Source organism: Teleopsis dalmanni, chromosome 2, assembly GCF_002237135.1.
Source record: "Teleopsis dalmanni isolate 2A chromosome 2, ASM223713v2, whole genome shotgun sequence".
Lineage (NCBI taxonomy): Eukaryota > Metazoa > Arthropoda > Insecta > Diptera > Diopsidae > Teleopsis > Teleopsis dalmanni.
This window is the reverse complement of record NC_051847.1, coordinates 102,148,965-102,163,957: the sequence shown is the minus strand read 5'-3', so window position 1 is coordinate 102,163,957 and position 14,993 is coordinate 102,148,965. Positions and strand designations below refer to the sequence as shown.

At 33.6% G+C, this 14,993-nt stretch overlaps 1 protein-coding gene across 1 annotated transcript; it reads left to right on the top strand.

The window, feature by feature from the left end:
* Positions 1-253: 253 nt before the first annotated feature.
* Positions 254-10,825, top strand: LOC119675221 (rho GTPase-activating protein 6-like). The gene is made up of 9 exons (XM_038086410.1): positions 254-400; positions 1,032-1,192; positions 1,264-1,519; positions 1,579-1,730; positions 1,916-2,248; positions 2,314-2,464; positions 10,264-10,546; positions 10,604-10,735; positions 10,798-10,825. The coding sequence occupies exons 2-9, from the start codon at positions 1,061-1,063 to the stop codon at positions 10,823-10,825; spliced, it is 1,467 nt and encodes a 488-aa protein (XP_037942338.1). The 5' UTR covers positions 254-400; positions 1,032-1,060.
* The last annotated feature ends 4,168 nt before the right edge of the window (positions 10,826-14,993 follow it).

Here is a 14,993-nt window from a genome sequence, read left to right as displayed (position 1 = left end):
TCTGCTCGAAATAAATAAGCGGATGAATAATCAAATGCTACAGTTTTGTGAGATCACATTTTTGAAATTTTTATCGGTGAAAAAGACATGCGCAAAATATACCATAGACAATCTCTGGATACTGAAGAGAGAGTACAATTTTTTGTTTTCTATAATCTTGCAGTGGATACATAAATATTTAATACGATAAAGTTTTTCTTATTTTCTTGTATCAAAATTCTTTGATTTCAAAGACAAGAGATGTTGATAACCGATAGGTATTGCTTGAACAACAATAATTGACAAACTCATATACAGAGAAAAAAGTTGGAGACGTATAAATAAAAATTTTACTGGATATTATACGAAAATGTGTATATAAATGCACAGTATCAATGAGTTTAAATTTCTTCTGAATCTGGTACATTTTCATTGTTATGTAGTATTAGTTAATTATGTTGAAGAATTAAGTTAAGGTAATTGTCTTTAGTGGATAAACATTTTCTTGAAATCATTTATTTAAATATATAAGAGTTACTAAATGATTTCATAAATAAGAATCAATTGTGTATTTTGGTGTTGCTAATAACATAATGTATGACATGGCATATAGTTGTGTTCTCCAACTGAATAGCTTTATTAAAAAGAATATTTCACAACTAAAATATCTTAAAAAATGTTCGCCAATGAAAACTTATACATCAAAAGTTGTAATTCTAATACGCGCGTTTTCTGGAATAAATAAATAACTCTAAACTCAAAACATAAAAAAAAATATAATGTATATATAACCGGTTTACTATCCATATACATATGTGTACTTCAAATATCTGACAACGGCATTCAATATCAATAATATAATATCATATATTGACCAAATCCGCTAAAATGTACACGGTCCAATGGCCGTGTTTTTGAAATGTTGTCGATAGGGATTTGTGAAGAAACGGGCCGCTACGAATATTATGTTTGAATTCATAATAATCTTCGATTCGATTTTTTAAGTTTCATAGTTGGATTAATATATAAACTATTTTAATTCAATGCATTAGGTGTTGATGCCAGCAACTGTGAAGGCATAATGCAAAAATCAAAATCTTCAACAAATGTTGGACAATTTGTATCAAAGAAGTTACTCAAAAGTCGGTCGAGAAGTCAAACAAGATCAGCTGTGCATTTACCAACAACATACAATCATAAATGGGCACCTTCGGTAATCTTTTTAAAAACAAATATGTTATAGTAACTCAAATATGAATATAATTTTCAATTTCTCATTAATAGGAAAAATTCGCTTGGACTTCTGAAAATGGTGATCGAATTTGTATCTTAGATTCAGTTCTACGAAACCTCTCTGCAATAGAATCAAAATACTTGCAGCAAGTGGCCCTACAGAAAATAAACGAACTAAATATTGGTTTAGATATAGGTCCTGGTAGTTACAATGGCAATGGAGGAAAAATTCAAAAACGTCATGCATTACAAAAAAAAAAGGCCTTGACAACAAATTTGTTTGATATCGGTAAAAAGGAAGATTCATGTAAGATATTTTGTTACATTCTTACTTCCAAATTCAATTTAATTATATTATTAATCTAGTACTGCAAACGGGAATATTTGGTAATAATCTAAACACTTGTGTTGCAAATGACAGAAAACGTTCAAAAAACTTCTGTATAGCATTAGAAGGAGAATCTGCTACTCTAAGTCGATGTGGTGGTGATGATAACTCCAATAAACTTAATCCAAATGTATGGGCTTTAAATTAGATAGCTTAAGTTGTATATGTTATATTTTTATCAGTTTATAATTAATATCATATTTAACAAAACTTTTTCTACTACAGAAAAGCAATTAGATGGGAAAAATTACATATTTTTTAAATAAATAATATATATTAGCAGTTATACTTATGAATATACTTTACTTTTTAAAGGTGCGGTCATGTGAAAATTTGCCTTCAAGCACATTATCGGTAACTAATACATCAGGTGAAAACTGCAAAGGTTTAAAATCTGGTTCAAAAATTGGAACGAACTACTTTGGTTATTTGACGAAATCGGCTTTATCACGTAGTCAAAGTGATATGCGCAGAAAAAGTCAGGAGTTCGATAAAAACCATAGTTTATCATCGTCAACGGAGTTTTTTGTGACGCACGATTTACAGGTCCCAACTTTTATCACCTTATGTATTCAATTTTTGGAAATACATGGTTTACATCAAGTAGGACTTTTTCGAGTCAGTACATCAAAAAAACGCGTTATGCAAGTAGGAGCAAACTACTACACATTTCAAATGAGAAAAAATTAACTCTTCTATGTTTTCATATATAGATGAAGGAAGAATTTGATAAAAGGTTTGTGACTGAAATTTCAGAAACAACATGCCCCCATGATGTTGCGACGTTACTAAAGGAATTTTTGCGAGATTTATCCGAACCTCTTTTATGTGGACATTTGTATAAAGCGTTTCTAAAAACTCAAAGTAAGTCGACCGATTTATTGTTGTTTCTTTATAACTTTCAAATTAATTTACTGAATATTTTCTAATAAGTAAAAAATGAGAAAAACTTTTTTTATCCTAAAACTACTTTTATCAAATACAGTACAAGTTTCTCCAAAAGTACATGTAAATAAAACATACTTTATTGAAATTCTGATCTATTTTTTATTTCAATATATCGTTAATATCTACAAATTTGGTGTAATATGAAACACCACAAAAATGATCTCAACATTTCACAATCGTGGATTCTTTAGAGATAACTTTCAACGACTTATAGGCACATTGCTAGTAATAGATCATTCATAAATTGATGGATATTGGTTGTCAAAGTGTCAACTTTTTAAAGATTCTGTGGTGTTAATGGTATTGTGGTGTTAAATGGCTAAAGCTTGGTGACCAAACACATTAAATAATTTCTCCGACAACAAAGCGGAGCCATATATCAAGTACATTCACATATTGATTTTTACATAAATATTTAGTAAATATGTTGCGGTAGCGATCAGAAATGTTAGATTGTACCGCACCCTGACCAAATACAATGATATTATTGAGTATGCAATCAACTTTTAACAGTTCTTTTTGAATTTTCAATGCCCTAAATCTGGCAATTTTTTTGTTGACATATCTACCAAGTGAAAAATAATTATTTTCACTAAATAGTTTTGAATAAAAAAAGCTCATTCAAGCGGTATTATTCCAACAGCCAATTAATCTAAGCTACATGTTAGCTTTCCATTCATGAGGATGGGAATGCAAATCCATAGGCAAAATACGCCACAATGTGTCGTAATGACTATGAAGTCCTTGCATATCTCTCACAGACCCAATTGTTTCAAGTTTATTCTCATTTTCATTTTGAATACGCAAATGGTCCATTTACATACTACAAAATTATCGTTTTTGTAGTGTTTCTTGTTCTGTCTGATATTAGGAAGTTCTTAACAGGTAATACTTTGGCCTTCATTTGAAAACCTGCGTGAGATGAAAAGTCTTCTTAGAGCCTGGCTTTATGCAATTTCTACCTGGCGAATAGTAGTGTTTGAAGCTTTGCTAAACGCTACACATCCATGTAGAAGTGACAGACGAATTATTTGGTTATATATCAGCTTCCTGTTCTTAGCATTGAGATTTTCATTTCTGAATAGCGGTTGGAGGTGATAAAGAATTTTGGCACAGCTAATTCTTTTTAGTTGAACATGTTTAAGCCATGTGAATAGTTTGTGCAGCGTGATGCCATTATATTAAAGGCTTTCCTCCCAGTTTATTACCATATCTCCCACTCTTACCCTCGACGGATTCTGTCTCCACTTACGCTTAATAAACAGAACCTTAGTTTTCAACTGAGCCTTAGAGGTTTATATGCTCTTAAAGTATGTTGATTATGTTGAGAGCACATTTATCTGCATACAGCATACAGCATACGCGTATCGTCAGCATATAACGCCAGAGTCGAGGGACCTGACATTGGGATATCAGATGTATAAATGTTGTAGAACCCCTGCTTCTATATATCGGACTGACGAGAGATCATGCCAGACATTGTCAAAAGCTTCAGAAATATCAAAAATGATCATTCCAGTCGACTCTCTTCTACTAATGAAATTTTTTTTACTAATCATCCTCATAATAAAGCTTATGGTAACAGTATTTCGAAGCTAGGTATAAACTTGTTAGCTTGTGTAAGTTAAATAATTGAAATTGTTTCTTAGTTATACTATCTTCATGTATTTTAAAAAGTTTTTGTATATTTTTAAAATATTACTTTTTCACTAAATCACAATTTACATATTTGTGAAACTTTTTAATTTTGTTTGACTTTTTGTTTACAAACTTTTGATTGGAATATTTTTTAAAATTTTCAATGAACCTTTATTGGAAACAGATCGTTTATCGTTTTAGTCTTAAGATGTAAAGACACTTCATAAGACACTGCTAGATAAAAATCTAAAAAACATAATTTTACCAATTTTAAATCAGATATAAGAATATGTGAATAAAGAAAATAACAACCAATTAAATTAAATTAAATACAGAAACATAATATTAATGCAAAAAATTCACGCCCAAATCTTTACTAAAAATCTGAAAGAACTACCTATAAATGTTATTAACTATTTAAAATTCAGAATAAAATATTTGTCAGTTGCATGGAAAGTTTCCGGAAAGTTGCTGGAACCTTCTTCATTCTCAAGAAAATTTGATAACCACATTTTTCTTTCTTATATATTTCTTTATTTCTGTATCAAAGAAACAGAAATAATACTAATATACTACTAAAATGTGATAGCCATATTTTTCTTTCTTATATATTTCTGTCTTTCTGTATCAAAGACACTAAATTAATACTACTTGTTTTATATGCCTCCTTAATTAATTAAAGTAGAAAGAGTTATAATACTTGTTACGTAGTATGACTCACAGCTGAGAAGCAGGAGTTATACTTTTCAAGTCACAATTTCCTTTGTCGATTCTACAAAAGCAAAGATGGCCTAATAAGATATATGTCAGCGAGAGAATAAGAGAAGAGAATGCCAGTAACCTAGCATGCCTTTTGTATGATTTCTTCACACCTCTCGAATCTTATATATATATTTAATTTTTACAAAGTTAATATAAGACTTAAAGAGGAGGTCTTACCTCTAAATCAAAAAGTACTCGGATTTTGTAAATAAAACACACTAATTTAAATTTTATTCCAAATTTATTTTATCTTCTCCAAAATATGCTCCTTCTGAAGCGATACACATATGCCAGCGCTTAACCCAATCTTCCACACACTTTTCGTAGGCCCGTGCAGGCATGGCTTTTAGTTCCTTTAGCGAATTCTCTTTTACCGATTCAATCGACTCAAAACGCTTACTATGAAGGGGCAATTTGAGTTTCGAGAACAGGAAAAAATCGTATGGATCCAGATCTGGTGAATATGGTGCCTGAGCGATGACAGTGGTGCCGTGATTGGTCAAAAAATCGCGTACAACAAGAATTTTCCATAGTAAAAATCGCTAAATGCACTTGAGGTAGTCTCACATTAACAGCTGCTGTAAACAAACTAATTGACAGATGGCGTTCAAATTTGTACCACATATCAAGAAAGGGTGTACCAACATAACAAAAAAAAATTTTTTTGAAAAAGGTCTATTACTTAAGGAATAGTTAACAAACAACAAAATCCTTTTTTGTTTGAGCAGAAGTGAATAAAGAAACCAAATCTTTTAAAATATAATTTTTATTATTAATGAACTCTGCAAATAGCTTATTACTGTCATTTATTGTAAGACTGACCTGGCTCGACAAGTGATACCCCGGCTAAGAAGCTACGTTACAATATGTAAAACAAACTGCAATATTTAATTTGTAGCCGTAAGCGCAAAATTACATTACCACCGTTGAAACTATTATCACAAATCACTGTCATAAATTCATACGCTGAAATATCACAGCAAAAAAATAGTTAAGGTAAAATGTTCTCATCTAAGTCTTGCATCACAAATATTTCTTGAGGATACTATTGCTTTGTACGATATATGACATACGAAGGCGGTTTGATAAGTCAGTGACTTTTTGAATTTTCCGCGCAGTAACTTCAAATGCAACAGTACTGCCGTCAGCTGTAATCTATCAGTGGGCAACTTTCTAATTTTGAGCAAGCTACGTCGTTCAGTTGGTGCTTGATAGCCGTTCAAAGCAGACAACCTTGTGAATTTTTACGAAAATGGAAAAAAGTGAATTTCGTGTGCTGATTAAGCATTACTTTTTACCTAAAGAATCCAGCACTGTAACTAAGGAAAGACTTGAAAAATACTACGGGGACTCGGCACCATCAATTTCAATAGTTAAGAAGTGGTTTACAGAGTTCCGTTGTGGTCGTACCAGCACTAGTGACGCCGAATGTTCAGGTCACCCAAAAGAAATGATCACGTCGGAAATCGTCGATTAAATCCATGAAATGATATTGGATGATCGGAGAATGAAAGTGCGTGAATTGGCTCATGCTGTAGCTATCTCAACTGAACGGGTACATCATATTTTACACAAATATTTGGACATGAAAAACCTCTCCGCGAGATGGGTGCCGCGATTGCTCACACTCGACCATAAGCGCAATCGTGTGTCCACTTCAAAAAAGTGTTTAGCGATATTCAGCCGTAATCCGAACGAATGTTTGCGCCGTTTTGTTACTGTGGACGAAACATGAATTCAGCACATCATGCCAGAGACCAAGAAACAATCGAAACAGTGGGTTGCTAGGGGTGAACGTGGTCCAAAGAAGGCCAAACAGAGTCTGTCAGCCAACAAGGTCATGGCCACAGTTTTTTGGGATGCAAGCGGTGTCATTCACATCGATTACCTCAAGAAAGCTTTTGAATAGATTCGACGTTGATTTGAAGCAAAAACAGCCACATTTGGTGAAGAAGAAAGTACTATTCCATCAAGACAATGCACGGGTGCACACTTGTCAAGTCACAATGGCCAAAATCTACGAATTGGGGTACGAACTGCTACCCCATCCAGCATATTCTTCAGATTTAGCCCCCTGCGACTATTTGCTGTTTCCAAACCTAAAGAACTGGCTGGGCGGTAAGAGATTTGAGTCGAATGAAGAAGTCATTACCGAAACAAATATGTGTTTTGAGAGCTTTGAGAAAATCTAATATTTGGAGGGAATAAGAAAATCAAAAAAATGCTGGACTAAATGTATCGAGCTAAAAGGTGATTATGTAGAAAAATAAAATGTTTATTTGGCGAAAAAAATTTGTTTTATTTAAAAAATCACTGACTTATCAAACCGCCCTCGTATATACGAATAGGGTGGGTTGAAAAATAGTTTTTTTTTTCAAAACATAATAGAGTGCAAAACTTGTCTGTCTCTAGGGTAGGGAAGTAAAATACAAAAAAATTATCAATTAATATCCCTCATCTCTTTTAAACTTTAGACAAAACTGTTAGTTAGTTAGTTGAAGTGGAGAGAGAAATGAATCCTCCTCAATTAGCTAAGAAAGCCGTTTTGAATTTCTAAATTCCTCGTAATGATCTGCTATGCTAATGCTGGAGATATCACTGAATGTGTAAAAGAAACGTGCCCAAAAACTTAAGCCTGTTTCTGGATAGATCGGACATAGACACAGATTTTCTGGTGTCCTTTATTCGATAGTCGGTAGACACGCATTACAGGACATACTACAGGGTAGGTTGAGCTTCATTCCGTCCTATGGTCCAGTGCACTTTAAATATTGATATTAACCTAGATACCTCTGATTTGATTTTCTGTATCAAGTCAGAAGTTCCACATTTGAAATATATTGCCATGTCACTCTTGATCTAAATTGTAAGCCCACTTCCTATTTACTCGTGACAGATTAGACCAGTCGTTATAGATCGCTATCTTTCCCAGTGTTGGAAGCAGCCCTACCTCCAATTCCGCTCTTGAGGAAGATCTATTGGCAAAGTTATAGTCGAAGTATAAGCGAGGACATAAGTAGTCCGGTTTACTACTCCTATCTATCGGGTGGATTGATGGAATGTTCCCATATCCGAACGAAATCGAATACCAACAGTTTAAATCTTTAAGCCTATATATGAGAGTAGTTACTGGTTTGATATTAATGGGTATCAAGTGAAGTATGAAATTGAGCGCACTAGTGAGGCATAATTTCAATACCCAGATCTTTGTAGTCTGGTGAACCTTTAAACAATATATTGTTTATCCAGCGAGGGCCACTATATTAGTAATTCGAAGACTAAAATTGGTTGTCCAACTAATTGGCTGTATATAGCCAAAGATTTACTTTAGGCTGCAATTCCCAGCTCTTATTTGCTTCGCGAATTCTATCATCGATGTTGGTCCTTCAATTAAGCTTTGTGTCAAGAATTACTTTTAAGTGCTTCACCTTGTGCGAAAGAGTTAGTCTTTGGTCGTTTAGCCTTGGCAATAGAAAGTTTGGAATTTTATTTTTGTTGGTAAACAATAAAAGTTGTGTCTTAGAAGTCTTTTCTCCTAGGTCACACATTGAGGCCCATCTACTAAGATTATTAAGAGCGCACTCCATGATGTTACTCAGAACTATATCTGGTGTCAAAAAGAAGTGCTGGGTGTTTGCATCACACCCCAACAGCAAAGTTAGCTGCTCGACCTATGCGAAATTGTGAACCAGTTCTACCTTCTGTGGAGGCGTCTCAACATCATGTGGCATGTAGGCGAATATTATGGTGTTGTGAGCTTTTGCTTCCGATCTAACCTGATGGTCTTGTGAATAAGACAACCAGATTACTCATGGCACATTTGAAGTGTTTAAGGTTTATCTGCACGATCTTGGCCACTAGAACATCAACAGAGTTTGTCATCATCAATCAACTTGATAGTATCTTCTATCTTATCTAAAATGTTATATGATGGTGTATATTTGAAAATCTTAAATTTAGCATTCCGGATGCCGTATTGGAGCTTGCAGCCATTAGTTCAATCACTGGCAAGCATTCTTCGTTGATGAGAAGAAGCAATATCGTTGATGAGAAGAAGTGCTTTTGCGGTTATTTGGTCTTGAAAACAGACCAGTGTTGCATCTGTGTTTCTGGACTTTGCAGCTTAAGTTGCTGCAGAGTAAGATCTTGAGGTCTAAGATATTTCGGCAATCATACGCGCGCTCGAAGTCTCAATGAAATTTCTGCAGCAGAAACAAGCTTAAGGTTTAAACCGTCCCTGTACTCACTAATATTAGTGATCGAACCCTGGATTTATCATGAGGTTGACTATAACCAATTCGAACAGATTAATTTCAATCAGCGCCCACCTTTCCATCAGCATCTTGTCGCTAGAGTTGCGTTCGTCGATAAAGTCAAATTTAGATGATCCCTTGCCACTTCACTGAAGGGACATCTTATGTCGGTCTTGACATTGGTTTCGCATTCTCCGTTCCGTCCTTACGCCGTTTCGCTGCAATAACGGGTTCCTCTTGAGATCTGTTACACTTACCGCCATTTTCGACGCGGTAATAGCTTGCCAGTAATAACAGATTGGCGAACATTCTCTTCATAAAAATACTCCTTTACAATAGTGCGTTATTCCACATCGTCGACTTCGTCTCGTTCATGAACCTTGCCTTCTTTTTCGTAGTTCTCGATCTTCTTGAGCAGAAAAAGCGATTACTGATAATAATTTTTTCGTGCTATGTTTGCCATATCGCGCGCCTTACTACTGAGACTGAAAATTTTGAGCGTTGGCGTGCGGTTCGTGATACGTCAACAAATTTACCCTCATACCCTCATACATTGAATCCTCCCATCTGAATATTGCTAAATATAAACAGATTTCAATAATTTTTGCCCATACTTAAGTACTATACTTAGTACTTAAATACTTAGTCATTCTTAGACGCAATTAGTAGCCCCTTCTTTCAGCCCAATCAGTGAGTTGCTGTCGGCAATTGATAGTATAACCATTGCATATACAATAGCGACATATTCATCGTGAATACTGCACTAATATGTATTTGTGGAGAGTATCTGTAGCGTCCACTTATGGCACACAAGGAGTAATTTACTTGATAAGATACTTCTGAAGTGAGTGAATATAACTTACCAAGTAACCGAGTCAATCCCGAGTAACGGCGGGTAATAAACATGTTATAAAAGAAAACATTTTTTTGGAATATAAAGTATTCGTTTTGAAAAATAAGATATTTTGCCTTCTTAAATAAATTGTTTACATCACTGAGTAATAAACTGACAAAATAATTTTTTATTTATAATTTATATATTTTTTGTCTGTATTGAAATAGAAATAAGAAATCGACGCCTACAGTTAGAGGCTATATCCCATTTAATTAAACTGTTACCAGAAACACATAGGGACACATTATATGTACTGCTTAAATTTTTGGCAAAGGTTGCTACATATTCAGATGACGTTCTTGACAAAGAGGGTAATGTGCTTGTTTCTGGGAATAAAATGGATAGCAATAATTTAGCCACTGTGTTTGCTCCTAATATATTAAAATCTACGTCTTTGACAGCGAACGTAACAGAACAAGAAGTAATGGCAGATGCTATCAATGTAGTAAGGTAGGAAACTGGATCTTCAAAATGTTTAGTTAATTGCATCAAATTTATGTTTTACAGAATAATGATTGATCACTTTGAGGAACTTTTCCGGGTATCTGCTGAAATTCTAGACACTGTTTATGCTAACATATTAGATGAATGTCCAGAGAAATTATTTGAATTATGTGAATCCCGACTTTTAATGTCCAAGTGAGTATAAATAGCTAATAATATTTCGGAAAACTCTAAATACCATTTATGCTTAATTATAGAAAGTTAATTACATTTTTAGATAATTAATTTACATTAACATAGTAGTTATAATAATTTGTTTATAAATCTTTTTTGTTTTTAGCGCTTCAAATTTTAAAAACTTTTTTTATGCTTTTTAATCCCCTTTATTTATACAACTGCCAAGATTTGGCATCTATTAATCAATCGATAGATAAGGATTGTACTATGAACATATTAGATTATGGATTATTAAATTGATAGTTCTGATGGATATAAGCTTTTCAATCGTTTATTATATGTGGCTTCGTCATTCGGTAGCTGTCCCATTGTTGGGTTAAGATGGGAAAGTAATCTATCTGTGTGATTTGTGCTATTTTTTCGGATAACGACTACGACGAAGGGTATCTTAAAGTTATGGTGAATGTCATAGTTTGAGATGTACCAGTCAGCGTCAATGACAGTCCTAAGTATTTTTGGTTGATGTCTTTGCATTAAGTGAATGTTGGATTTGCATGCTGTGCCTCATATTTCGGCTCCTTATATCCAAATTGGAGCGAATCGCGTTTTATATACTAGAAGTTAATTATCCACTGTTACCTTTGATTTTGAGCAGAGTAGCCAGTACATTTGTCCAAAGCGACGTTTAATTTCATTACTTTTAACTTTGATGTGGTCTTTTCAAGTTAATCTGCTATCTATAGTAATACCAAGGTAATTTACCTTTGTGTGTGTGAAGACTTCATCATTAAAAATTTTTACACTCCCCATTTGTCGAACCATTCCAGCGTTGCGTTTAAATAATTCTGTAAGTTGTCTGTAAGTTGCTATCAAATTTTGAGGATCAGAAGGTATTTGAATATCAGCCGTTTATAGCAAGTAAATTAATGGAATTAGTACGCTTCCTTGAGACACACCAGCTTTCATTTGTTTAAGTTCGGAGATTGAGTTTTTATACTTTACATAAAAGTATCTTTGTTGATAAAAGTTTCTTGGAAGTAGTTCGGATAATTTGGTTAGAAGAGCCCCATGCCTTTGCGAAAACCTTTGGAACGTCTAGATATACCACCGAGGAAAATTGTTTTTGTGTCGATTACACTTGTTATTTTATTTACAACTCTGTGAACTCGTTGTATGTTATAGTCGAATATTTTTTCCGAAAGCCGAATTGGTGGTCAGGAATAAGTTTTTCTTGTGGAGAATCGGTTAAATCTGATGTGTATTTTTGAACAAGACAATGCTTTGGAAAACTTTAAATATTATTGAAAAATTAAATTTAATACCAATAATTTAATTTAGATTTGTATTACCAGTAAATTCAGTTTTTCTATTTTGGGTGTTATGTTATTACCGTTTACATTAAGCAAAATCTTTCATCATCGATAATATGTCCCAATCTCTGCGATGACTTATAAACAATGGTGAAACTGTTACTATCCTCAAGATCATCGTTTGTACTTTTTGCATATTTTTATCATTTGATTACTTTGCGGTTCCCTGTTTGATTGTCATAAATTCGCATGGATTTTATTAAAATATTATTTAGCTTAGATCACGCCTCCGTAAGTGAATACAATGAATATATCCCTAAGTATTTTATATAGTTGTTCGAAAGTACGTTTTGCTTGTTAATTATGATGTTTAGTTATTGTCTGATCTATGGGAAAAAAATATATAAGTATCGTTAGCAAATATTGCTATAATTGTATTTTCGACTTTGTTTCGTAACGACACATATTCGTCGTTTGTTTTGTTGAGGAATATTCAGATGTGGTTCGAGTCATTGCAATAAATTTCTTTATTGACTTGAGTAGTTCGAGAGCTAGTAAAAGGCTAAGGAGTAAAGAATAAACACTGTTTTTTTCAATTTAACTCAAATCTGCTCAGCAAATTTTACTTGGATTTACATGGATTTTTTTTAAATATTAGTTAAAATAGAAGAAATAGGATCGAGACATTATCTTCTTTGTATTCAAACAAGAGCTGAGTTGGAAGCCTTACTAGAAGATTGGAGTGATGATAAGCAAGAAATAATTGCTATCATGATCATACTACCAGACAAAATTGACGAAAAAACAGATGAGGAAAATTTTACTCCCAACCACAGTTGATTTAAAAGTGCAATAGAGGAATGGGAGAAGTTGATCTACTTGTCAATGCCGTTCAAAATTACCATATTGCAATCGGATCCAAAAACTGGTACTGGCTGTTATGGCTAGCTGTGTTTGATTGAGGCATCGTTAATGCATGGAAATTGGATTAATTTGTTCGTCGGCAATAAAAAGAGACGAAAAGCTTTGCTAAGATGTAATATACCACTGATAAAATGGAATAGTTAAATAATAGTCTTTTATTCTTTTTTTATTGATTCTTTAATTTAAAAATAAAAAACGCATATAAATAACAGTTGTTTTTCTGTTAACGCATTATGTAAAAAAGCGAAAATGAAAAAATTGCGGTTAAGCACCCACTGTTTGATTAATCGAACACCACCTTTCTCTAAAACTAAAAATTGTAAAAAATTTTTGACTACAGATCCATGATTTTTGACCCTTATATATTCAATATATTAAATTTTTACCAAAAATTTTTTAAAAAATAATTGGACGGATATGGATTAAAAAGATTATCTTTGTTATAAAATTTGTAATGCTAGGTAATATGGGCTTATAGATAAAAGAATTGTAGCCTACGGTGTTATAATTTAAAGGTTTAAAATAGATTGTTGCCTTTGGCATCAAAATGCTGTTGGCGTTTTATTCTACGGAAATACAAAAGGTTCTAACCTATTCCATCAAAATGCAGGAGGAGTAATATATTATAAAAATACAAAGGATTCTAGTCTATGGCGTATAAACTACTTGTCTATAATTTATATAGTGTGTGGTATCGAAATACTATTAATACTATTGGCGATAAAATTTCCTTAGCGATAGTGTAGATATCTATCGAATTCGGTGTGCTGGCGATAAGTGATCTTTCATATAAATTCGTGGTCTATTTAGGTATAGGAAAAATCTCTCTTTATTCGTTAGCTGGACGCATATCTGCATAAGTGTATTTCTTTGCATGTTCATGCGGCTCTGCCGCAATCACTCAGCTTCGAAGAGGCAGCCTTGGATAAGAAAATCGTTTACTGTTCACGACACAGGCAAATGTTATAAGGAACATTATTTAAGAATATACACCTGAAATGTCTGAACTCATTACATAGAAGCTGCATATATACAGTTGGTTGATGTCCTCATGAAATATAAGGCTGACAGTACTGCGCTCCAGAAAATGCGATAGACGAGACAAAGATGGTCTGAACGAGAACATTGTGACGTCTGCTACAGCTGCCATGTAATAATATACGAATTCGGAGTCGAATTTTCGGTAACCCAACGGTTGAGAAAATTGGTTCCAACATTTACGCCAATAAACAAAATGCTTGTCAAAATCCGTATTAAGGCAAAATTTGTCTACATCACCCAACTGAAGATCAAGATGATGACACAAAGAAATCTTTCTATAAACAGCTTAAACAAGCATGTGAACATGACGTTAAAACCATTGTAGGAGACTTCAACACAAAAGTGGGTAAAGATGATATCTTTAGTGCTACTGTCGGAGAGTTCAGACTTCTTATTAAAACTAGTGATAATGGAAAAAGTCCAATTGAAATCTATACGTTTAAAAATATGGTGGTTAGTAGTACCAGATTCCAGCATCACAATAACAAAATGCAACATGGCTATCACCTAACCAAAACACAAAATCTCAAATTGATCACGTTGTGATAGACGGAAAGCATACTTCCAGTGTCTAGTACTATCCAAGAAGCCAACATCGAATTGGATCATTATATTGTTGCAGCCAAGATCCACACAAGTCTATGTGCGATGAAAAAGATATGTGAACAAGCACGTCGAAAAACTGCAATCACAACAGACAGCTAATGACTTCGCTACTCAGCTCTCCCAATATCTGAAAACTAAATTTGAAGAGATTGATAACGCAATGGAACCACATCACCAACTCTATGCGTATCGCTGCAGAAGAGGCGATCGGCTATCAATGTAGACAAAGTAACAGTTTATACAACAAAGAGTTTCGTGACGTCACCGCAGAGAAAGACGCATGTCCTCCACACCGAAAATGTAAAAGTTGCTATTGGACGATATCTCAAAAACCGTTCTACAAATTTCTTTAATGTTATCATTTTCGAACTTAACGAGTTTTAACGATACTGAAT

Bases quoted from the DNA above. Each gene is read 5' to 3' on its own strand.
- LOC119675221 (XM_038086410.1), top strand. From the start codon at position 1,061: ATGCAAAAATCAAAATCTTCAACAAATGTTGGACAATTTGTATCAAAG. The intron at 2,249-2,313 runs GTAGGAGCAAAC...TTTCATATATAG, and splicing joins CAAAAAAACGCGTTATGCAA to ATGAAGGAAGAATTTGATAA. The intron at 2,465-10,263 runs GTAAGTCGACCG...GTATTGAAATAG, and splicing joins AGCGTTTCTAAAAACTCAAA to AAATAAGAAATCGACGCCTA.